The 25,468-nt window shown below is 42.5% G+C and overlaps 2 protein-coding genes across 8 annotated transcripts in view; one reads left to right on the top strand and one right to left on the bottom strand.

The window, feature by feature from the left end:
* The window catches only part of GDAP2 (ganglioside induced differentiation associated protein 2), a 90,952-nt gene extending 83,291 nt beyond the window's left edge, over positions 1–7,661 (bottom strand). For both annotated transcript variants that reach the window (XR_010730381.1, XM_066268161.1), the window contains exon 1: positions 7,494–7,661. The gene's annotated coding sequence lies outside the window, so the exon portion shown is untranslated. The remainder of the gene's footprint in view (positions 1–7,493) is intronic.
* A 100-nt stretch (positions 7,662–7,761) lies between these two features.
* The window catches only part of WDR3 (WD repeat domain 3), a 32,767-nt gene continuing 15,060 nt past the window's right edge, over positions 7,762–25,468 (top strand). For 3 of the 6 annotated variants that reach the window (XM_066268160.1, XM_066268154.1, XM_066268159.1), the window contains exons 1-12: positions 7,762–7,813; positions 12,009–12,296; positions 13,215–13,424; positions 17,204–17,322; positions 18,988–19,066; positions 19,625–19,720; positions 20,576–20,689; positions 20,867–20,968; positions 21,395–21,492; positions 22,518–22,625; positions 23,169–23,399; positions 24,366–24,459. In XM_066268160.1, the coding sequence (XP_066124257.1) occupies positions 12,126–12,296; positions 13,215–13,424; positions 17,204–17,322; positions 18,988–19,066; positions 19,625–19,720; positions 20,576–20,689; positions 20,867–20,968; positions 21,395–21,492; positions 22,518–22,625; positions 23,169–23,399; positions 24,366–24,459 (1,422 nt within the window). In that variant the 5' untranslated portion in view covers positions 7,762–7,813; positions 12,009–12,125. Of the gene's footprint in view, positions 7,814–8,987; positions 9,101–12,008; positions 12,297–13,214; positions 13,425–17,203; positions 17,323–18,987; positions 19,067–19,624; positions 19,721–20,575; positions 20,690–20,866; positions 20,969–21,394; positions 21,493–22,517; positions 22,626–23,168; positions 23,400–24,365; positions 24,460–25,468 lie in introns of all 6 variants that reach the window. The other 3 variants (XM_066268158.1, XM_066268156.1, XM_066268157.1) reach the window with 3 other exon arrangements.

Below are 25,468 nucleotides of genomic sequence, written 5' to 3'. Positions count from 1 at the left end.
TTGCTAAATGAATATGAAACGTGAGGGAAATGAACAGAATCAAATATAACTCCTAGATTTCTTGCATGAGCAACTAAGTAGATGATGATATTTACAGATAAGGGGAAGACTGCAGAAGGTTATGGGGAAAAGAGATACTCCTGTATGTTTTTTGCATGTGTTAAGTGTTAAGAGATGACTATTATATGGTCAAGTATTTATGTCAAACATGCAACTGATTATATGAGGCAAGAGCTCAAAGAAGTCCAGCTAAAGATAAATTTGGGACTCTCAGCATATAGATCAGGGGTCCCCAAACTACGGCCCGCGGGTCGCATGCGGCCCCCTGAGGCCATTTATCCGGCCCCCGCCACAGTTCCAGAAGGGGCACCTCTTTCATTGGTGGGCAGTGAGAGGAGCATAGTTCCCACTGAAATACTGGTCAGTTTGTTGATTTAAATTTACTTGTTCTTTATTTTAAATATTGTCTTTGTACTATTTTGGTTTTTTTACTTTAAAATAAGATATGTGCAGTGTGCATAGGGATTTGTTCATAGTTTTTTTATAGTCTGGCCCTCCAACGGTCTGAGGGACAGTGAACTGGCCCCCTGTGTAAAAAGTTTGGGGACCCCTGATATAGATAGTATTTAAAGCTATGGGAACTGGGTAAGATCACCGAGAGAAAATGCAAACAGAGATAAGAGAACCAACAATTGAGTCCTAAGGCAGAATTTATAGGTTGGAAAGAGGACAAGTCAAAAAATGAGATATAGAAGAACAGGTGAGAATGGAAGAGACACCAGGAAAGTATGGGAGCCTAAAAGCCAAATGAAGAAAGTAATTCCAGAAATGACAGGAAGGATTGGCTAGGGTTAAATGCTATTGAAAGGTTGAGTAATAGATCTAAGAACTTATTAGTGGGTTTTGTAAATTGGAGGTTGCTCAGAACACTGAATATACAAAGATGATCAGGGAATAAAAGTTAGCATGTGAACTTCTTGAGAAATTTTTCTGTACGATTCTAATGTTTGTTGTTAAGTCAAGAAAAATGGTCTGACAGACGGTGGCGCAGTGAATAGAGCATTGGACTGGGATGCGGAGGACCCAGGTTCAAGACCCCCGAGGTCGCCAGCTTGAGAGCAGGCTCATCTGGTTAGAGCAAAAAACTCACCAGCTTGGACTCCAGGTCGCTGGCTCGAGCAAGGGGTTACTTGGTCTGCTGAAGGCCCACAGTCAAGGCACATATGGGAAAGCAATCAATGAACTAAGGTGTTGCAACACGAAACGAAAAACTAATGATTGATGCTTCTCATCTCTCTGTTCCTGTCTGTCTGTTCCTGTCTATCCCTCTCTCTGACTGTCTCTGAAAAAAAAAAAACCGCCTTTCTGTGCCTAATGCCTTGGTGTTTCTTGCTCATGACATGGCACACCAAATGGAATAAACCATATCTGACACATATGCTAATTCCTATATGAGCTCTGTGTAGTAGGAAATGTGGTAATTTATATAACCATTTCAGAAAGACCTTATAGATTATATTGTTAACAGCAGAGTTGGACCTCGGTCCTTGAATTCAGCTAAGAAAGAATTCAGAACCAAGAATTCTAGGGGAAGAGGTTTATCTAGCCGTTTTAAGACAGAAATTCACAGAGGCAACAGGAGGGAGCTAGCTTGGCTGCAAGGACTCAGAAAATAAGTTAATAGAGGAAAAAGAAAAAGGGCCCTTGAAGCTTAGGAGAAAGCAAAACATACATGAGTAAGAAAAGAACAAGAGGGGAGGGGAGGGGAGGGGAGAAGAGGGGGAGGAGGATGGGGATGGGGGGAGGAGAGGGGAGGGGAGGGGGAGCACATTGAGAGTCTCTTTTGCCTTGAGGATTTTTATGTTTTATAAAGGCAGGAATTTTAGGGTAGGGGAAGGATCTCAACACAATACATTTTTTAATTTTTTTAAATGGTTATTTTATTGATTTTAGAGAGAGGAAGAGAGAGAAAGACAGGAACACCAATCTGTTCCTATACATGCCCAGCCTGGGGACTGAACCAGCGTTTGTGCTTCATGAGAGCTACACTGCCAGAGCTCAACAGAATATTCATCAGCTTTCCAGGTGTGTCCTTTAAGGGTCATGGTCTCTACTGATTGATCAGCCTGGAGCTGAAATACAACTGAGGCCTACATGTTATCTCTAGTTTGACTAAAACTCTGTCTCTGTGCTCAACAGATCTGAGGCTTTGTTCCTAAGATTATTGATACTGATCAGGACCTCATTGTCCTGAGGCCCTGGTGCTTAACTGAGTGGTCTTACAAGGGCTTGTATGGGAGTCCTATAAGGCTATTTATTCTCTGGGCCCCTTGTTTCTCCTCTTAGGAGTGTCTAAACTATATAACCAACTATATGCACAGGGAAGAAAGGACACCCTGGGAGGAAAGTCCTAGCTTATAATAGTTGTCTTCTCTAGTCTTGTCCACTAGGACTTTTTGCCCTTGGTGACATTCCATACCTGCTTTGCTCATATCTAGCTGCCTACTCTATCAATACCATGATAAAATTGCATGAGAAGATTATCTTTATTTGATACTAAGAACTCCTTTGAAATTATTTTGAAATAGAGAAACTTATCCAGAAGTTGATATTTAGTATATCCAATCAGTCTTTGAAACTGGAGGCACCACAAGTTCTGTTGACTTATTCACAAATATCCAGACTTGGCCTAACCAAGTGGTGTAACAGTGGTTAGAGCGTCAAACTGGGACACGGAGGACCCAGGTTCAAAACCCCGAGGTCACCAGCTTGAGCGCAGGCTCATCTGGTTTGAGCAAGGTTCACCAGCTTGAGCCCAAGGTCGCTGGCTTGAGCAAGAGGTCACTTGGTCTGCTATAGCCCCCCAGTCAAGGTACATATGAGAAAGCAATCAATGAACAACTAAGGTGCCACAACAAAAAATTGATGCTTCTCATCTTTCTCCGTTCTTGTCTGTCTGTACGTATCTGTCCCTATCTCTGTCTCCGTCACACACACACACACACACACACACACACTAAATATATCTAGGTTTGAACTACACAAGCTGAACAGAGAACAATAGAAGACTATACTCACTGTTCACTTTACTAGTTCTCTAAGAGAATGCAGTCTGGTCAATTCTCATTCACAACATCTAATCTCTCCTTCCCTTGAGTTGGCCTATTATCAAAACTTTTTCCTACACTTCTTCTTCAGAAATGTAACTTCTTAAGAGCAATCTGTTTTGCAGCTCTACTTTCTTTTCTTTCATTTATTCAACCTACCACAGTTTTGCTTCCACCTCTACAGCAATGCTAAAACTGCCCTTGCAAAGTCAGCAACTCCCTAAATGTCCCATCCAAGAACTAACCAAGTTTTATCTGCATTTACTGTTGATTCATCCCTTTCTGTAACTATTATCATCTTTGACAGTACATATTAGGAGTTCTCCTTTATCTCCAATCTCATCTTGTCACTATAGTTTGTAGGATCTTCTCCCTAGATCTTAAAAATTGTTGTGACCTTACATGACACTGGGTGTTAAACGAGTAATAAGTAATGGTCAGAGCACTTATCGTGGGGCAGAGTTTAATGGCATTATATGGGCAGTGCCACGGCATTTAACAAAAGGTGAATTCTTTTTCAACTCTATCTTTAAACAGAAATTTATTTTTCTCATCAAAAAGAAATTTAAATCTTTCACCCCCCAATACGCACACCTCAGCAATAAAGCAAATGGAGAACCAAAGCCAAACTAGGCAGAAAAATCTGATTCATAATCCTTAAAGAACAGTAATGTTTAATATTCTTAGAGTCATAGACCCCTCTGAAAATCACATGAGCAATAAATACCCTTTCACCACCCAAAATGTGAGTCTATGAGCTCATACAAGCACAGGTTTACAAATAAATGTGAGAGTGTTCCCAGACTCAGACTAAGAATCCCAGTGATGGAAAGAATGCAAACAGAGGACTCAGGTAAGGGGGTAGGATAGAGGAGGGGAAGACTAAAATAAGCTAGAGCTATAGCCAGAATTTTGAAGAACATTAAAAAGGAGCAAGACTTTCCACTGAAAATCAACTGACCAGTTCTGTATTTTTTTTTAATTTATTCATTTTAGAGAGGAGGGAGGGAGGGAGGGAGGGAGGGAGGGAGGGAGGGAGGGAGGGAGGGAGGGAGGGAGAGAAAGGGGGGAGGAGCTGGAAGCATCAACTCCCATATATGCCTTGACCAGACAAGTACAGGGTTTTGAACCGGCAACCTCAGTGTTCCCAGGTCGACACTTTATCCACTGCGCCACCAGAGGTCAAGCCAGTTCTGTACCTTAAATTAGTTCATAAGCAAACACTAAAACTTAGTTTAAAAAAAAGCTCCAGAACCAAGACATTTTAGTCCCAGGATCAAAAAGACTACATGGAACAAACAGACGATTCCAGAATGACTCGTATCTATTCCCTTAGCCAAACTATCTTAAAGGTTATCTTCAGTATGTCTGTGGATGAGAACCTAAAGACGAAAGAGAATCCACTCTATATACTTCATAATTCAAATTCACAATGAATATGAACAGTTCTAATTACACTGTTGGTTGTCTTTTATCTCAATCTTGCCATCTTTTTGTTTAAGTACTCATTTTAAAAAAATCTTGTTGTCTTTTAATTCAAGGAGTCCTTCTAAATAGTGCTTTATAAGAATAACTAGACTGGCTAGAGAGATTAGATTTGTATTGGGCAAGACTGAACAGAATCAGGCAGAACACCTTGGAGCACAGTCTCAAAACAACCTGATTGTGGTCTGGATAAAAAGAAAATGGTATCATTTTCCTGGAAAACAAGAACTTTAAATCTGTTTTTCAAAATGTTTACATTGATTAGACAGGCCTGCAAAAAACTACAAAGAAAGCTGGTCCTTGCTTGTGACCTCCATTTGTGACCAGATGAATTTCTCGGTCTTTGCACAAACTACGGGTTTACTATTCTTTATGTCTTTGTATTTCAATATTTAAAAGTTCAAGGTACATTAAATATTTGTGCACAATTCACGTCTCCCAACATCAAATATATTTAAGACATTCTATGCAAACAAAGAATTACTTTTTTTAAAGTTACTTATCTGGAAAGACAAGTGGTCAAATATGTCAACAAGAAATACAGAATAACGAAAACATTTCTAAGCCATGTCAATCACCCAGGTCAAATTTAACACCATAATTCAAGAGCCTCCAAAGAATATGCTGTAACTGCGAGTTAGTACTACCACATTCATAATAAAAGAACTTTACTATTTTCAATTCTAGGTATTAATACAGTGAGCAATTTGAAACTTAAATAAGAAATTAGGGTGACATTCTTGTAAAGTGTATGTATTGGGAGTTTTATAAAATGCCTAATCTTAGCATTCAATCACAGTTGTCTTCACACCAACTTTTATTAAATTCTTTTTTCCACCTGGGGTTGTCCTGTCCCATAATATTGTACTAATAGGTTAAGAGAATTTTTTTAAAGGTAAAATGATGACTCATTCCAACATAAAAATGAATGTGTTTATTTTATTTAACTCACAAAAGAACCAGACAGATGGGAGATAAAGGGAATCCCAAAATTGAGTGCATTTAATAGATCAAGAATAACAATATGAATTGTTACCACAAGGTGGTAAAACTCCCACTGAGCCTCTAATTGACTCAGTGCAATTAGAGTCAGATTCTAACTGACATTAGTTAACAGCTTTTTATTAGTTATTTACACTTGTAAAATAGCTCTTAGAATCAGATAATCCAAGGGGTGTCATTCTGGATAGTATCTAGACCAGGGGTCCCCAAACTTTTTACACAGAGAGCCAGTTCACTGTCCCTCAGACCGTTGGAGAGCAGTACTATAAAAAAAACTGAACAAATCCCTATGCACATTGCACATATCTTATTTTAAAGTAAAAAAACAAAATGGGAACAAATACAATATTTAAAATAAAGAACAAGTAAATTTAAATCAACAAACTGACTAGTATTTCAATGGGAACTATGCTCCTCTCACTCCCCACCAATGAAAAAGGTGCCCCTTCCGGAAGTGCGGCGGGAGCCGGATAAATGGCTTCAGGGGCCGCATGGAAGCCGTAGTTTGGGGACCCCTGATCTAGACTATTAGGTTTTCTACTCAGGCAGACATTTTCTCATTACAATAATATAATCACCTCACCTTATATAATCACCTTATAAGAGATATTAACTACTCACACCGAAATGCTCCCTTCCCCTTCCCCCAAACTTTTGCGACAGAGACAGAGAGAGGAACAGATAGGGACAGACAGGAAGGGAGAGAGATGAAAAGCATCATGTCTTTGTTGCAGCAATTTAGTTGTTCATTGATGGCTTTCTCATACGTGCCTGGATCAAGGAACTACAGCAGAGCAAATGACCCCTTGCTCAAGTCAGCGGCCTTGGGCTCAAGCCAGCGACCTTTGGGCTCAAGCCAGATGAGCCCGTGCTCAACCAGCAACCTCGGTGTTTTGAACCTGGGTCCGGCTGCGTCCCAGTCCAAAGTTCTATCCACTGCGCCACCGCCTGGTCAGCCCGCCCCTCCCCCCCAAATTTTTGAAATAGTCTGTTGCCACAATTTCCTTTCTTCACATTCATTCAACCCACAGTAATCGTTTTAAAACATTTATGCTGCTGCATATTCATTCTCTACTATTGTAATTTTCTTGAACATAAAAGACTAGCTGAACATGTATTAAAAATTCAAGAAACGTCTGAAGAAAATCAGATAAGGTAAAAGTCTAATTTCTAGACTGACCACAGGTATCTTGTTCAGTAACAAAAAGCTGAGGCTTATTTCTTTTGTATAGCTTATAAATTAGCTTTAATTTTCCACAGTTACAGACACCAGGGCTCATTTCTGAACACTTTTGTGCAGCCCAAGAATAAAAGCGGACAGAACTGCAAGAGAGAAAAGCTCATCTCCACCTGGTGACAGACCACCGCGTCAATTACCGAGCAAGGAGGAGTCAGCTCTGGTCACTTGCCACTCAAGCGGCCAGGCGGCGGAAACACAGAGCCAGACCAGTGTCACTCCAGGGACCACGGGGATCCACACAACTCGGCATCCTGGGCTCAGCGCCGACCCACCCGACTCGAACTGCTCTCGGTTCGTGGGACGCCCGATCCATCCCGCGGCAACAGACTCCGCTCTGGGACTACAACCGGCAGGGCTCTCGCCGCCCTAGTTCACCTGCACCCCAAGGCCCGTTCCCCCAACCCCCAGCACCACGGCCGCTGTGCCGGGTCTGCCCACCCTCTCTGTCTCTTCCCCAGAATATGCCGTCCCCGACAGCGTCTCGGGCGACAGGAACCCGACCGCCAGCTGGGGAAGACGCGGCAGACTCATTCTCGCAGAGACCCGACAGAACCGACCCTCGGCCCGCACACCCCGCCGGGACCGAGTCCCGGGCGCCTCCCGCCGCGCCCCCGGTCCGCTCCGCCTCCATCCCTCCTGGCCTTCGGCCAGTCTCTCACAGCGCTCCTGCGGTCCCATCCGCGCGGTAGGCGGGCCCGGTTAAGCTCCTCGTAGAAAGCGGCGAAGCGGCATCCTCCGACAGCCCCCGGGATAAAGCAAGTCAAAGTCCCAGGAAGCCGGTGCGATCAGCTGCAAGAGCTCTGAGCTGCGAAACATCGACTTCCGTTCGCGGCCGGCGTTCACCAATCAGAGCCTGGTTTACGTCATTTCCGCCTCGGAGGCTCTGGGAACGTCGGAAGGAAAAGGATCCTGGAGCCGACCCGGAAGGGGTGGGTCTGGTGGGCGGGTTCCAGCGGCCAGAAACCTCGTGGAGGCCGAGGTGAGTGAGAGCCTTAAATTCTAGGTAGCCGAAGGCTTTTCCCCTCGACTCGGGTTTGGCTGGTCCTGGCTGATGCCTTCGTGGTGCCAGCAGCAGACCAGGCGAGGGGTACATGGGGATAGTCGCTGGGGTGGAGGGAAACTGGGGCGATCACGCGCCCCTCCGAGTACCAGGAGATCGCCCGCGTACGTCCGGGGTTGGTGTGTGCCGCTTAGTGCCGCCTGACCCGCAGGTGCACGGGTTCACCCGAGGATTCTCCGGCAGTGTGGTCGGCGTGCGGAGTCCCTCTGACCCTCGCCTGACTGAAAACTCGGTTTTGGGACGTCTGATAGGTCTATTACCACGTCGCAGCCCTTCAGTGCATCCACCCTCGAAGCAACATATTTGAGGACTGGGTTAGAAAACAGAGATGGTAGGGGAGCCGAAGAGAGGCCGTGATCTCTCTCTGTCTGTGCCCGTGAGACAACTGGTCGATGCCAGATTGTATGGAAGACAAGTTAAGTGTTGAGGCAATGGAAGAGGCTGCAAGGATTGTACTAGCCCTGAAGGATTGGGCCTCAGAGGACAATGCTGATTAAAATAAGTAGAGGAGAGAATGTTTGTTGTGGTGGCAGGAACACTCAGAAGGGTAGGTTGCAGGCCAAGGATGGAAACCAGCTGGCCTGACAAGAGATTGTGCAAGAAATAAACACGGATAGATAGAATTGAGCTCTTAGAAAATGCAAACACTTTAGCTTTCTCAAGGGCTTTGGGGTAGAGACAGTGCGTCTGAAAAGGTTAACGTGGTAGCGTTATGGCTTTTAAATGAAAATAGTATAAACCAGTGGTAGTCAACCTGGTCCCTACCGCCCACTAGTGGGTGTTCCAGCTATCATGGTGGGCGGTAGCGGAGCAACCAAAGTATAAATAAAAAGATAGATTTAACTATAGTAAGTTTTCTAAAGATTTATTCTGCCAAACTTAGCGAAAACCCGACATAAAGTACTTGGTAAGTAATTATTATATGCTTTAACTTGCTGTAACTGCTTTATAAATTTTATAAAGTTACTTCCCTACTTTATAAATCACCATTACTGTGGAACCGGTGGGCGGTTAGAAAATTTTTACTACTAACAGAGATACAAAAGTGGACGGTAGGTATAAAAAGGTTGACTACCCCTGGTAAACCATGCAGGTGGAGAAGCTACATGGAAAACCAGTGCAGGAGCTCTGATAAAGAAACTGGAACAGCCTGACCAGGCGGTGGCGCAGTGGATAGAGCGTCGGACTGGGATGCAGAGGACCCAGGTTCGAGACCTCGAGGTTGCCAGCTTGAGCACGGGCTCATCTGGTTTGAGTAAAAGCCCACCAGCTTGAACCCAAGATCGCTGGCTCCAACAAGGGGCTACTCCGTCTGCTGAAGGCCCGCGGTCAAGGCACATATAAAGCAATCAATGAACAACTAAGCTGTTGCAACACGCAATGAAAAACTAATGATTGATGCTTCTCATCTCTCTCCATTCCTGTCTGTCTGTCCCTGTCTATCTCTGTCTTTGACTCACTCTCTGTCTCTGTAAAAAAAAAAAAAAAAAAAAGAACTGGAACAGAAAATGGAAGAGAGAAAGGAGAAACAATCAGCTCAATGGATGTTTCTGACTAAAGAAAACAGGCAAAGAGAAGCAGTGTAGCCTAGTGGTTAAAAGAAGAAATGTTGGAGTTAGACGGGATTGGAATCTGGTTTTGGCACTTAAAACTCACTAAATGTTATTGGGCTTGCAGTTTCACATCTCTGCCTAGTTTACTGGTCTGTGAAATGGGGATAAGGGCAGTACCTGCCTTGTAAGATTATGGTGAGGTTTTTTTAGATTTTTTTATTTATTCATTTTTAGAGGGAGAGAAGAAAGAGAGAAAGAAGGAGGATATTTTCAACTTATAATGGGGATGTTCCCCCCAGTTGAGCAGGAAGCCTCAACTCCCAGATATGCCTTGACCAGGCAAGCCTGTGGCTTCAAACCTGCGACTTCAGCATTTCAGGTCAACACTTTATCCACTGTGCCACCATAGTTCAGGCTAGAATTTTTCATACTTATATTTACACAATGCTAGATGCCCTTCTAAATGCTTTATGTATATGAATGCATTTAATTAACTCAATTGCTATATGTAGTAACTAAACAACGGTATATGTTTACTCAGTTTTGTGCATGTTTTAGGTAACATATACAGACAGTGAGACAGTCCCAACTTAGGATTTTTCTACTTTACCATGATGGGAAAGTGATATGCATTCTCTACAAACCTTACTTCAAATTTAGAACTCTGATCTTTTCCCGGGCTAACTCTGTGCTGCATGATACTCATGAGCAAGGCAGTGGCAGTGAGCTGTAGCTTCCAGTCAGCCACACAATCATGAGGGTAAACAACTGATACACTACAGTGGATTGGCTATCTTAAATGATTGGGCCCAACTATAGACTAATGCAAACGTTCAGAGCAAATTTTAGGGAGACTAGGCTGAGTTGTGATGTTCCATAGGTTGGATGCATTAAATGCATTTTTCGACACAATATTTTCAACTTATAATGGGTTTATCCAGATGTTCCCCCATCATGAGTCATGAATAAACACTCTTTAAGTCTTGGCTGCTATAACAATATTTTTTATTCATTTGTTTGTTTTATCTAACTTTATTTTTAGTGAGAGAGACAGGAAGAGAGAGATGAGAAGCATAAAGCATAAACTTGTAGTTGCATCACGTTAGTTATTCATTGATTATTTGCATGCCTTGACGGGGCAGGGGGGAGTACTTTAGCCCACCCATTGACCCCTTGCTCAAGCCAGTGACCTTTGGGCTCAAGCCAATAACCATGGGATCATGTTGATGATTCCACACTCTAACCAAGGACCCCACGCTCAGGCTGGTGACCTCAGGGTTTTGAACTTGTGACCTCAGCATCCCAGGTCGACTATCTACTACATCCCCACTGATCAGACAACAATATTTTTTATTGATCAACCAAAGGTTACTATAAGGTTTTGAGCCTGAATGACTAGGAGGTTTGTATATCATAGAATCAGAAAAAAATAAGAAGGGTTAAGGAATCAAAGTAGGTTTGTTTTTAGACATGTTAAACATTATGCTGCAAGTTATTCAAATGGGATGTCTAATTAGTATTCACAGATGTGGACAAGACTGGAAATAGAGATGTGGTAGTACCTGGGCCAAGGCAGTCTCTAAGAGAAATACTGTGGAAAGAGTGAGCAGATGGTCAAAGATTACCATAAGGAACAATGACAGTTTAGGAACAAGATGAACTGGAAAATATTGATCAAATGGCATAGGCTAAGAGCATTGCCGCCATGTTAATGGTATCTTTCCTTGATTTTTAACTGACTTATGTTAGTTCCTATGGTAAGAAAAAAGAGGCCAGTAAGTGATTATCATGTTTTTTAAGTTGTATGGGTGTTTGGGGGCATACTTTCACTTTTCCATATCAAGAGCACATGGGCTTGGCTTGTTATCTCCTTCATGCCTTGTCTCTTTTATCCATAACCAGTGTTTTCAGTGAATGTGGTTTAGTGGAGGAACTATGACATCCTTCAAAGATAGTGTGCCAGGTTACCATTCCATTTTCTGTGCTATGGGGCATGGCTGCCCTGGCTTGGAAATCAAGGGCTGTTCTAGAACAGTAGATCTCAAAGCGAGGTATCACAGCAGCAGCACTTGGGAACGTGTTAGAAATGGAAAGTCCTGGGCTCCACTGCAGACCTTCTGAATCAGAAATGGGCACTGGGGAGGGGGAGGTGGCGGTGGTACCCTGAAATCTTTTTCTGTAAGCCCCCGGATGCTCTGGGCTCTTGCTAGGGTCTGAGAATCACTGTGCCGGAAGGTGAGTGCCCTGGGGTCAGGGCATTTGCTTTCCTGTTTCTCTAGCATCTACAACAGCTCTTGTCTAATTAATTAGTAAGTTTACAATAAATGTTCGTTGATAAATATTTTCAGTCTCAGGCTTTCAATCTCTATAAAAATTTAGATGGTGATAGAATGGGCAGAAGCTAATTGTTTAGCGACAGTGTGGCCTCATGTCAGATATTTGTGGGGGGATGTCACAGTGTGACCAGATTGCAGCTTGATGAATGAGGAATTACATGTTGAACCACCAATGAATAAAAAATTAAGATGTCCAAGTATCTTATGCCATGATTTATTATATAGGTTAACCACATGATAAACGGGGTGTTCGCTAGCCCAGTAGAACCAAAGTACCTGCAGAACTGAGTTTTCTTCATTTGCCTACACAGCTGCCACCCCTGTGGTTTCAGACCTTCTACCATGGGGCTCACCAAGCAGTACTTACGCTATGTTGCCAGTGCAGTCTTTGGCCTTATTGGCAGCCAAAAAGGCAATATTGTCTTTGTGACACTGCGTGGTGAAAAAGGACGCTATGTGGCAGTACCGGCCTGTGAACATGTTTTCATATGGGACTTAAGAAAAGGAGAGAAGGTAAGCCAAAATCAGCTGGGTCGATGTTGATGTGTGGGTATTTGAGGGAGAGGCAGAAGAGAGTGAGCTTTTTTTATGTGTGTGCTCCTAGAGGGGAAGTCTTTTTCCTTTGGGCAAGATAGCCAGGTTTTAGGTTCTACTGTGTTCTTTTACGTGAAATTCTGAAAGCCACAATCAGAGAGGAACTTACCTCTTAGGAATCTATTTGGGGTGATATTTACACTTATTAGTAATCATTATTCCCCACATTTTGTTTTCTCTACTTGACTACTTCTATATATTTCAGGTTCTTCTACTTGCTTTCACAACTAGTTTTAAAATTCAGGCATTGTAAAAGAATAGTACTCTGCTATGTTGACTGAGTCTTTTTCTTAGACAGATGAGGTCCAGGGTTGTTTTAACTAGGCTTTGATAAATTTGTAATTCTAAATTCCAGAAGCCTACCTCTTCTGACAAAGCAAATACAGGCATTTTGATCTTGTCCACTCACTGTGTGATTCCCAGGAGGTTAATACATTGATACTTGTTGCTGTATCAACCACAACATAAACCACATAGCACTCTGATGCCATATAGGTTGGGTTCTTACAAGGTGGAGCTCAGCGCAAGGAGTAAATCATTTTGTATTGAAATACGATAAGGACTTAGTAATTTATTCCATTGCCTGAAAAAATTTTGCACATACTATGCTAATGTAGGACTTTGGAAAAAAAATAATTTTACCTTTTCTTGACTGTTTCATTGCTCAGTACAAATAATAATTTCTAAAGAACTTGAGATGGATTGCAGTTTCATATTTGTAAGACTAATTCGGAATTGCTGGTGCTTTTATTTTGACAATACCTGATTCTCCCCATGTTTGTCCCTTGATACCATGCATATTAACCCCTCTACTTTTTTTAATTCTTGTGATTTCAGATTCTCATTCTTCGGGGCCTTAAAGAAGAAGTCACGTGCTTGTGCCCCTCCCCAGATGGCCTGCACCTAGCTGTTGGTTATGAGGACGGGTCTGTTCGGATCTTCAGTCTCCTGAGTGGGGAAGGGAATGTGACTTTCAATGGACACAGAGCAGCCATCACTTCCCTGAAGTATGATCAACTAGGAGGCAGGCTAGCATCTGGGTCCAAGGTGAGAACTTGAATCAAGTACCCATGCTTTGGTCTAGTACAGAGGTATAAGGTCTATGCTTAATCTGGATTTTCACAAAAATTGTTGGGTGAAACAGTGGGCATATGGTGTACAAAACGGTAGAAACAGTGAGAGGGATGGGTCCGAATTGGGAGGTTCATTTGTTTCCTGTCATAGTCGCTATTTAGAGCCTACTAACTACAAGAACAAGGTAAGGATGCCTGTGGTCACTGGATATAACATCATTGTGGAAGAGCCACCCAAAACAGTACCCAGGGGAAAAACCAGATTGGAAAAGGAGAGACAAAATGATAATTCTTTACCATTGAGTTTGGTAAAATTGATACATTTCCTGTATCTTAAAGTTAGTAAATATAATGTAAAAGATTCCACTTAAAATATACTGCTCACAGCCTGACCAGGCGGTGGCACAGTGGATAGAGCATCAGACTGTAACGCTGAGGACCCAGGGTCGCCAGCTTGTGCACGAGTTCATCTGGTTTGAGCAAGGCTTGCCACCTTGAGTCCAAGGTCACAGACTCGAGCAAGAGGTTGCTCAATCTGCTGTAGCCCCCGGTCAAGGCACATATGAGAAAGCAGTCAACTAACAACTAAGGTGCCACAACAAAGAATTAATGCTTCTCATCTCTCTCCCTTCCTGTCTGTCTGTTCCTGTCTGTCTCTCTCTGACTCTTTTTGTCTCTGTCACACACAAAAAAACATATATACTGCTCACAAAAATTAAGGTATATTTCAAAATGAATATGAAGCGATAAAAAAAAGAAGCATTTGATTTTTTTTATTAAACAAGAACAGAAAAGCAAGTCAAAAAACGTTCGGTTATGCAAATGAGATGCAAAACCAACTTTTCTTTCATTGGTGAAATAGCACTATACAAAAGAGTGGAAGTACTGGAGTATCTGCATATTTCCTGATTTTGAAAGTGCATTTTGAAATATCCCCTAATTTTTGTGAGCAGTATAGTATATTAAGTAACATTCAGAAAAATACCATGACATTGCTGAAGAATGAAGCAAGACATGAGTAGAGACATACTGCATGCACTTGAGTGGGAAGACAAGGCACTGAAAGATGCTAGTGCTTTCTAACTAGTGTGTATAGTAAAAGCAATTTAAATAAATATCCCAATGAGTGTTATTATTATTGTCGTTTTTAGAACATGCTCAAATGATTTAAAAGCATATATTGGAAAATGAATCAAAGACACCAAAATTCTGAGAAAGAAGACTAATAGAGGGTTTCAGATTTAGTCTTTTTTCAGGGTTAGATTGTTATGGGAGGTTTCAGATATTACAATGCATTGTGAAATCATAATCTAAAAACCATTAATCCTGTATCAATATAAAATAAGTTATTGCAACCTAATAAGAGTCCCTGAAACTAACCTACTTTATTCTTGCTGAATAGTATACTTTAGAGATGATATTTCTGGTAAGTAGAGAAGTGATAGATCACTTACATAAGATGGTACTTAGACAATTGGCTAACCTGGTGGGAAGAAATTGAAGTTAAAGCTTTACCTACTGCCGTGTACTCAAATGAGCCACAGATTAAAGACAAATATTAAAGAGTGATAGATATTTTAAGTATTAGAAGATACATAGGTAAGTATTTACCTGATACCAAGATGGAAAAGGACTTCAAGCATATCAGCAAAGAGGTAAACCATAAAGGAAAAAGAGTGATAGATTTGAATACTTAACTTTAAAACATCTGTACACTTAAAAATATATAGGAAAATTGTTAAGAGTAAATCCTAAGAGAGAAAATAGTTTTTGGTTTTTTCTTTTTTTCTTTTTTTTTTTTTTATTTTATTTTTTTTATTTTTTTTTATTCATTTTAGAGAGGAGAGAAAGGGGGAGAGAGAGAGAGGAGAGAGAGATGGGGGGAGGAGCTGGAAGCATCAACTCCCATATGTGCCTTGACCAGGCAAGCCCAGGGTTTCGAACTGGCGACCTCAGCATTTCCAGGTCGAGGCTTTATCCACTGCGCCACCACAGGTCAGGCTTTTTCTTTTTTTTTTCTTATTGTATCTATCCGAGAAAGTAGAAGTCAGTTGTACCTACTGTGGTAATCATTTCACAATATGTTTACATCAAACTATCTTGCTATACACCTAAAACTTACACAGTGACATATATCAATTCTCAATAAAACTGGGGGAGGGAAAGTTAAAGGACAGTGAAAAAGGAAAAGTATATAATATTTTCAATATCAAAAGGAAGGATTAATATCATTCTTTTTTTTTTTTTTGTATTTTTTTTTTTTTTTGTATTTTTCTGAAGGTAGAAGCCAGGAGGCAGGCAGGCAGACTCCCGCATGCCCCTGACCAGGATCCACCGAGCATGCCCACCAGGGGGCGATGCTCTGCTCATCTGGGGTGTTGCTCTTTTGCAGTGGGAACCATACTAGCACCTGGAGAGGAAGGAGAGGGGGAAGGGTGGAGAAGCAGATGGGCGCTTCTCCTGTGTGCCCTGACTGAAAATCGAACTTGGGACTTCCACACGCTGGACCTATGCTCTACCACTGAGCCAACCGGCCGGGGCTAATATCATTAGTAATAATTTACAATCAAGTAAAAATAAGATACAAAGGTAAACAAAAAGACATGACATAGGAGTTCTAAAGAGGTACAGATGGCCAGTAATCACCATAGATAGTGTACAGAATTTCTTATTGATATTTGGAAATGCAAGTCAAATACTGAGGCACCACTTTTAACTTGTGAAATTGGCAGTGGTTTTTGAGAAACTGATAATGCCCAGAGCCGAGGTGATGGGAAAGCACGCCATGTCACACAGATCCCTGGGGGGCTTATGAATTGGTTCACCTCTGGAGAGTACCTTGATGGTGTGAATTGCAAATCTGAAAAATAGAAATACCTTTTCACCCAAGAATTTCCCTTTATAGTGTTTATTCTGACCAGAGATATATATAAAGATTTATGTACAAGAATGTTAATGTTCATTTCCACATGTATATAATCATAGAATATTGGAAACTGCCTAAATGGCTAAAATAGAAAAAAATTTAAGTAAAATTATGGTATATTTTTTAGATTATTATGTGACTATTAAGAATTGAGAGCAGGCCCTGGCCAGTTGGCTCAGTGGTAGAGCGTCAACCTGGCATGCAGGAGTCCCGGGTTCAATTCCCGGCCGGGGCACACAGGAGAGGCGCCCATCTGCTTCTCCACCCCTCCCTCTCTTCTTCCTCTCTGTCTTTCTCTTCCCCTCCCACAGCCAAGGCTCCACTGGAGCAAAGTTGGCCCGGGTGCTGAGGATGGCTCTATGGCCTCTGCTTCAGGCGCTAGAATGGCTCTGGTCACAACACAGCAACGCCCCCAGATGGGCAGAGCATCGCTCCCTGGTGGGCATGCCGGGTGGATCCCGGTAATAATAAAAAAAAAAAAAAAAATTGAGAGCAGTCTGGAAGGACATGGAAAAATAGAAATACATTAAATGAAAGAAAGGATGAGGGTTTTAAATGATATGAGCAGCATGGTATCAGTATTCTAATAGGAAAATATCACCTGGGTCTATGTATACATAAGGACTGGAACAATATAAAACAAAGCATCTGTGGTGATTGTATCTCGGTGGCAGGTTTAACTGGTATTTATTTCCTCTGTGCTTTGCTGTATGCTTTCCAGATATTCTGCAAGGGCTATATATATCTCTTTCATAATAAAAATATTACATTCCGTTGTTAGGCCGTATATGGTAAAGAAAATCTTCTGTATGATTTGATCCCTTTAGGACACAGATATCATTGTGTGGGACGTGATCAATGAAAGCGGCCTCTACCGTCTAAAGGGACACAAGGACGCCATCACACAAGCCTTGTTTCTACGAGAAAAGAATCTGCTAGTTAGTAGGTAAGGGAGTAACGGGTTTTTTTCCAGTTCTTTTCTAGGTAAACTCATCGGAGAGGGTTCTAGAGAGGGAGTTTGCTTCATTCCTCACTCATCTCGCACTCCAGTCAGGCCCCTGTGCTGGTCCCTCTGCCCTCTGTCTGCCCACGCCCCCCCAGTTAGTATCAGAGAAGCTCTCCAGAGTTACTTACAGCATTTTTAAATTTGTTTTCTGCCTTGTCCTTATTTCCCTCTACTCAAGCTTTTCATGTTCCTTAACCTCTCAACACCCCTTCTATAGACCGAGCTGTCCACTCTGTAGAATGAGCTGTCCACTCTGTAGAATGAGCTGTCGGGAAAGCCCAGTGTGAGCAGGGGTGGACGTGAATACCCCTTGACCTGGCCTGTCTTTTGAGAAGAGACGTGCTCCATGGTTAGACCTCCGACATGTTAGGTCAAACCCTTTGAAATTTCCATTTCTGCCGGTCAAAAATGGTAGGTCAGATATCAGCGATTTCATAGACTTCAACCTAATATAATAATTACCACTCCTTAGGAATGGCCCCCAGGACAGTGTGGGATCCTGAGGTGGGCCAGGCAGGAATGAGAAAGGCCACAGTGAGGACGCAAGTGCAAGAGGACCGAGTGCTGTGCCAGTGGGGGCTGGTCTTGGGGGGACGCGGGACCCAGTGTCCTGTTCAAACGACAGCTTCTGTGCGAGGATGCATGACTGCACTCAACTGGAATGTAGGCGTTGTAGTTTGGCGACCATAAAGGGAAGGAAATAACATTAAGAGGTGGGATTATGTAGGAAATACTTTGTAAATCAGGTTGTATTGTTTTGGGTTTTTTCCACTCTGGTCATGAAGGAGGATTTTATTAGATTTGTGTTGGTGAAGAAGCAGGGAGGGGCAGAGTCCATTAGTAGCGAAATTAAGAGCCAATTAATGGCAGGTTCAGAATGGTGCTGAAGAGCCCGATTTTGAGTCTAAAGAAACGAGCTACTGTAACCTTAGAGCCTTGGTCAGCAAAGCAGCTCGCGAGCCACATGCAGCTCTTTGGCCCCTTGAGTGTTTAGCAAAGGCCAGCTGAGGAGTACCCTAATTAAGTTAATAACAATGTACCTACCTTTATAGTTCAAGTTAAAAAATTTGGCTCTCAGGAGAAATGTCAATTGTTGTCCTGTTGACATTTGGCTCTGCTGACTAAGGAGTGTGCCGACCACGGCCCTAGAGGACTGAGATGATCTGACAAGTGTACTGGATGTGACGAGGGGACAGGAGTGGGCAGAGAGGCCAGCTGTTAAAATAACTCAGGCAGTAGGACTTGAATTCAGTCATGTACAGAAAGGGACTGGAAGGGCTCAAGCCCCAATGAGGTCACAGAGGCGGCATTTTCAGGACTTGGGGACTAGCATCGTGGGAGACAAAGGAGCAGGAGAGGCCTAAGAAGTTTCTGGGTTAGTGCGAGAGAATGTTTCTGTGCTTACAGGTGAAACATGTTATTTTCTACCTAAAAATATCCACATAAGAGTTCAGAGCCTGTACATTTTAAAAGAAAGTTCGGGTAGAATACTAACACAGATAGTATTGCTGTATGTTACCATTTTAAGGCTACAAAAGAGACCTAGATTATTACCCTGTTAGTTTAGTGACTTTTTCTAATAAGATTTCCTTCTATTTCTTTTAGTGGGAAAGATGCCGTGGTGAAATGGTGGGACCTTGATACTCAGCACTGTTTCAAAACCATGGTTGGCCACCGAACTGAGGTACGTGTGGGCTCTCGGGCCAGGGAAAGAAGGGAGAGACAGAAGCAAAAATGGTGTCCCCCTGGTCCTTCCATGGCTCTTCGCGTCCACAGCTGGCAGTTGACAGACTGACTGACTATTGATTTGTAACAGTACTGCTGTTGTTATTGTTTAGTTCTTGGATATTTGAGGCTGAATGTCATGCACTAGACATGAACAGAGCTCCTTTTATGTGCGAGGCAAGAAGTATCACTTAAAATCTTCATTTGAGTGGATTCTAGTTAAAATTTATGCTGAACAGTCATTCTCTAAAATTCAGGCTAGAAAATTGCAGAGAAATGTTTGTTATCACATAGACAACAGTTCTACCACAGGCCATTTCTTCTAACAGTGGGATTTCTTAGTATATGTTGAAAGGGTTGCCTTCCTGTTAGACTTAGCAAATGCCAAAAAGATTTCAGTACAGTATACTGAAACTTGGAATGTCACTTCATACAAACATACATACATACATACACTTCATACAAACAGCCTGGAGTCTTAAAAGTTGTATTATTTGAATCTTTTTATACTCTGCAGGTGTGGGGCTTGGTTCTGGTGTCAGAGGAAAAGCGACTCATCACAGGGGCATCTGACAGTGAGCTGAGGGCGTGGGACATAGCCTACCTGCAAGAGGTGATTACCTTTTCTGATCATGTGCCACGGGCCCAATACCTGTCATGTTGAAGCCATTGTAGAGGCTCATCAGATTTGGAGTCAGATGCAGGTATTCAGTCCTGCACTTGGCTTCCTGTGGTACTAAAGGAATGCTATCACACCGATAGCCAGCCCCTTCTGTGCCTCACTGCCCTCACTGATTTGGGCTCAGAAGGATAGCTTTAGACGTATGGCTTCCAGTGATGTTGATGTGTGATCATGGTTGGACTTCAGAATATCTGTGACCCTTTCCCCTCAACAAAATTCTACAAAAAATTTGTGATAATAAATATGTATATTCTGGTCTATAACTTTTTTTCAGATCCTCAGAGACTTTGTGAGGGAAAAGGTTATAGACCTTCAATTTAGCGGAGGTAGGAGTGTGGTGTGTCCAGTAGCTATTTGGATAGGTTCTACATTAGTCAGCTAGGGCTTATCTTTCCTTAATTTAAGGAGAAAGTGAACCTTTCTTTCAATGCCTTTGCAATTCTTAATGCCAGCTTGAATCTTCAATTCTAGAATACAGTAGACCTTCACCTAAGAAGGTTTTAAAGTTAATGAAGAGTCGATCGTCACTTTGTCACCTTGTTACTAAAAAGTAGTCTTTATACTTGGGAAAGTTACTGGAGGTAGTGTGGTGAACAGTGTTTTGTTTGCACCTGTTTTAGTCAGGTTCTAATACATTTTGACAAACAGCCCACCACTGAAGAGGTCTGATCAGAGAGATCATTAAGCAGAAGTCATTTGTGCCGTCAGGACAGGCTTCTCCATCCTCAGGGTGAAGCGTCACTTCCTGGCATACATTATTTCAGGTTTCTTATTTTGATAAAACAGATTGACGACCTCGAAGAACCAGAGCCCAAGAAGATCAAGGGGTCCTCCACTGGGAAGCAGGACACGCGTGAAGCTGAGGGTGGCAGCCTCAAGGGGGATGAAGCTCCCGAGGATGTGATTCATTTCTGTTTCTTATTTTTAATTGAGCTGAGGGGTGGGAAAGCTGAAAACTGCAACTCAATTCTCAATTCTTGTCATCCTTGTGGGGAGTGTCTTTGTCATCTGCATTTCTGGGAATCTCATCTCTTCAGAGATTCTCATTAACCTTCACCTTCTCTTGCTTCTCTGTAGCGCATCCTCACGTGCACAAAAGTTGGCTCCCTCATGCGGGAAGGAAGGGACAGGGTCGTGAACCTCGCAGCTGACAAGACGGGCAGGATTCTGGCGTGCCATGTGAGTTCTGCCCTTACAGAAAGGAACAAGGACTATGCCACTCCTTTCCGAGACTGTTCTTTCATATTCAGTATAGAAATGAGACTTTCTTGGGTTGTGTTAAAAGATCGTGATGGTATTAGGTGGACATATACCCCCTAGCTTCTATCAGCACAACAGTAATAATTGCTATTATTCTTATTAGCAACCATTTATTAAATGCTTGCTTTTCTGTGCAGTTTAAGAGCACTAACTCTTAGTCTTCAGAGCAAGGCTGTGAGTGGGAGGTGGCACCCCCACTTTACAAGATGAGACAGTCAACCCAGAGAGATTAAGTTGTCCAAGGAGATATAACTACTGAGGGAAGAAAAAGAAACATGGTTTAGTTCTTTCTGAGAAAAGCTAAGTTACACATTGTCCTGGACTCCCCGCCTCTTGTCTTTCTAGGGAAATGATTCTGTGCTGGAACTGTTCTGTATTCTTTCCAAAGAGGAGATGCAGAAGAAAATGGAGAAGAAGATGAAGAAAGCTAGAAAGAAAGCCAGGTGTATTTCTGTGATATTTACTACTAAGAAAGTATCTTGGGTGGGCCCACATAGTACTTATAGAAAAACAGGAGTTCTTAAAGAAACATTTACTGTTACCAATTACTAGTAAAGGCTAGAGGAGATTTTGCAGTAGTGCGAATTTTACATTTCTCCTGTGCAGTACAGCTTTGTAACTAGTGCATTCCTGAATCTTGAACTCAGAGCCACACAGAACTAGAAAGAAAGCAGATTTTTAAAACGAGTTTCTAAATGATTTACTTCTCAGAGGCTAGCTGTGTGTCAGTGACAGCAGCCCACACAGAAGGAACCTGGGTTGCATGATGCTAACTAATTTTGGCAACTGTGAGAAGAAAGCCTGGTTGGACAATTATGTGATTGATGTTGGGAGACGACATAGTCCTGAAATAGATCATTATAACCAGAGAAATTGGCTTCTCAATGGTTGAAACTCATCAAGTTTCAAAGAAATAAGAAGTTATCTGCCTAGGCAACTCTTTTGAGATCTCTCATTCATTTGACATGATTGGATTAATAAGGGCAAATTCATGGGTTTTCTGAAAATTCTTGAAGTTAGAAAAATTTACCAGATAGATACATTTCAATAGAATAGTTCAAATGACAAGGACTTGTCCCAGAAAATGGTATGGGCTGTTGCATTCAGAATCCACTTTTTGAGAGTACCCCTAAATGGAGTGACACTTTATTCAGGATGGGGCAGAAATAGGTTTACTGTTGTGAGTGTGAAAAATAATACAGTAATTAACAAATAATAATATAAGAATAAATTTTGTTTCATGTAGTCACAATGGGAAACCTGCTTTTGTCCCACTCTTTATTTCTGACACTGTGGTTCACAAAGCATTTCTACATACATTGCATTTTTAATTCTTGTGGTAATCCTGTCTGGTTAAGTTAACTCTCCCAAGATCACACAGGTTCTTGGTCTCAGAGCCAAAACTTGACTCAAATAATAGCAATGCTTCTAGAAAAGTGATAGCATGGCAGTCTTTTTTTCCCTCTAGATTAAATTCTGGCAAAGGGGAGGATGAAGACCTTGAAGTCAAGGTTGAAATGACTCTGCAGGATGAAATCCAACGGGTGATCAATATCAAGACTTCTGCCAAAATCAAGTGAGTAAAAATGTAGCATGTGAAGTGCCTGAGAGAAGTTTCTGGAATAGTATAGAAATAGTAAGCTACAAAGTTATATTGGCTTTGTCATGCTATTTGTAAGCAGTCTTTGCGAATTATATATTTGGAGACAGCGATCATGAGATGCCTGTGTCATACTCAGCTCCTACTGCCCTCACTGTGGGCTCACTACTCATCATCTCATATTTGTTTTATTTTATAATAGTCTTTTACCTGTTGGTTTACTGTTCTGTCCTGCTGCCAATTGAAAAGAAAAATGTACATCTATTCTGAAAGGGTTTAAAGGAACTTACAAAAGATAACACAAAAACAAACCTGTCATACAGTATCTAAGCCCAGATTTCTTTTAAAAGCCTATACTTGACTACTCTCCAATATTTAGAGTACTCTTACGTGTAACATTCTTTGTACTTGTTCAAACTTCATACACATTGAGGACATTGCAAAGCCTTTGTCCTAGAAAAAGTTCACTTTGTGGACTCAGTTGGCAGCTGAAAGATCTTTGAATATTTTCTCATGCAGATCCTTTGACCTGATTCACTTGCCTCAAGGTGAGTTAAAGGCCGTCTTCCTGCTGCAGAACAACCTGGTGGAACTGTATTCATTGAGTCCATCAACACCAGCTCCTCAGCCTGTGAGGACAAGCAGGGTCACCCTCGCGGGTCATCGCAGCGACGTGCGGACCCTGTCCTTCAGCTCGGACAACATCGCTATTCTTTCTGCAGCAGCTGATTCCATTAAGATTTGGAACAGGTTTGTGAGATGACACTTTCTACAGCTTTGTGCAGCGGTAGTCAGCCACGTCTCATCACCTGCACTGCCAGCACCTGACTCCCAGAATGTTGTCTCTCGTCTGGATTGTTGTGATAGCTTCCTGACCGGCCCCATGCTTCTGTCCTGTCTTCTGTAGTATCTCTTCTTAACACAGTAGCCAGCAGTCTTTAGGGTGAAAGTTATGTCACTTCCAATAGCTTCATCTCACTCCAACTAAAAGCCAAAGTCCTTCCAGACCTTCTCCCTTATGCTGTCCCCTTCAGCTCCACGAGAGCCACACTGGCCTTTTTATTATTCCCAAACACAACAGGAGTGTGCCTGGGACCTGGCTTTGTACTCCCTCAGTCAACTGCAGTCTTCTCCAGCTTCTTGTCAGGTGGCCCTTCTGCTCCCTCCCCCATGATCGCACTGCCCCCCCCCCCCCCCCCAGCCTTGTTTCTCCAGAGCTCCTGCTGTAAGCTGAGCTCTAATTTATTTGCCTCGTTCCTAAAGAGTGTTGGGCTGTACGAGATTCGAGATTCGGTGCTCAGTAAATGTTTGATGAATGAAGTAGGCATTTGATACATATTTGTTGGGCGGCTGGATGTTTATGGTCCAATGGGATGAACTTCCAGGGATACGCACTAAGAAGCTAACTGACCTGCAGTCCTGTGGGCCCCCTCATGTCCGTCCGTGCGGCAGCAGGTTGGGTCTTAGGAACCCAGTGGGTGCTCTCCTGCTTGTGCTGTGTGATCCCTGTTCCTCAGGAGCAGGAGCCCCGCAGGCAAAGCGAGGCTTGATGTCATTCAGCATCTTCTCCCTTGACTGTAATTGGGTCTCAGCCAGGAGAGAGTCAGGCTTTGTCCTCTCTCCTTCTGATCACAGTATGTGGCTGGGTGTGAACCAAACACATTGACCTCTAAGGCAGCTTCTCTCAGCATGTCTGTGTCACTCCCTCTGCCCCAGGTCTACACTGCAGTGTATCCGCACCGTGTCCTGTGACTATGCGCTATGCTCGTTCTTCGTGCCTGGTGACAGGCAGGTGGTCATAGGAACGAAGGTAAACAGACTTCTTGGATTTTGGCATCTTTTCTACTCAGTATTCTTAAAGATGTTTGAGAAATCGGGTTTGTTTTATTTGTTTTTAAGAAATCAAACCTTATGTCCAATTATGAGGAAGATAAAGTCATGACCCTGAGATCCCTGTCATCAGCATGTTGGTGATCAGCCTTTTGTGCATCTCTGAGCACATGTGTAGCTGTGCTCTGAGAAGACTAGTGATGAAATACAGTGAGACCCCACTTAGCGCTAGGCAGACAGAAGCACTTGTTAGCTGAGCTGAACCATCCCCACACAGTTGCCCGTCAGGGAGTTAACCATGTGGGAATGAGCAGGCATGGATTTGGAGGCAGAATCTTCCTCACAAAATGGGTCATTTGGTGCAAGTCACATAACTTCTCTTAGTGTGTCTCCTAATCTGTATAATGGGACAGTGACACTTGCTTTTGACATGCTTTCACACCCACTGTGCCTACGATTGAATCCTAGCTCTTCCACTCACTGGCTGTGTGAACCTGGGGCAAGTTACCTAACCCAGTAAGCCTCGTTTTCTCATGTGAAATGATACAAGTAATCTACCTTCCAGCACACAGAGCACTTGGCACAGAGACTGGCTAATAGCAAGTTGCTAATGAGAGCTGGTAGAGTAGCAGCGATGCATAGGAGGGAGACTAAAATGGAGCAAGGTCTGTTGGATGTTTTGAAAAGTGCTTTACAAGTATTTGTCATTTTTATCTCCGCAAACCAATGCCTATATGTGCACAATTATTTTATTAGAAAACCTCTATATTACATTAGCTATCTTTTTCCCAACACCAAGTGTAAAATAAGCTAGAGAGGCCCTAGTATTATTGTCAGGAAAAGAGCATTAAATTTCAATTAAAAGTTTTCCTTTTTTTTTTTTTTTTTTTTTTGTATTTTTCTGAAGTTGGGAACAGGGAGGCAGTCAGACAGACTCCCGCATGTGCCCGACCGGGATCCACCCAGCACGCCCACCAGAGGGTGATAAT

This window comes from Saccopteryx bilineata, chromosome 3 (genome assembly GCF_036850765.1).
Source record: "Saccopteryx bilineata isolate mSacBil1 chromosome 3, mSacBil1_pri_phased_curated, whole genome shotgun sequence".
Classification (NCBI taxonomy): Eukaryota; Metazoa; Chordata; class Mammalia; order Chiroptera; family Emballonuridae; genus Saccopteryx; species Saccopteryx bilineata.
This window is presented reverse-complemented; position numbering and strand designations above follow the sequence as displayed.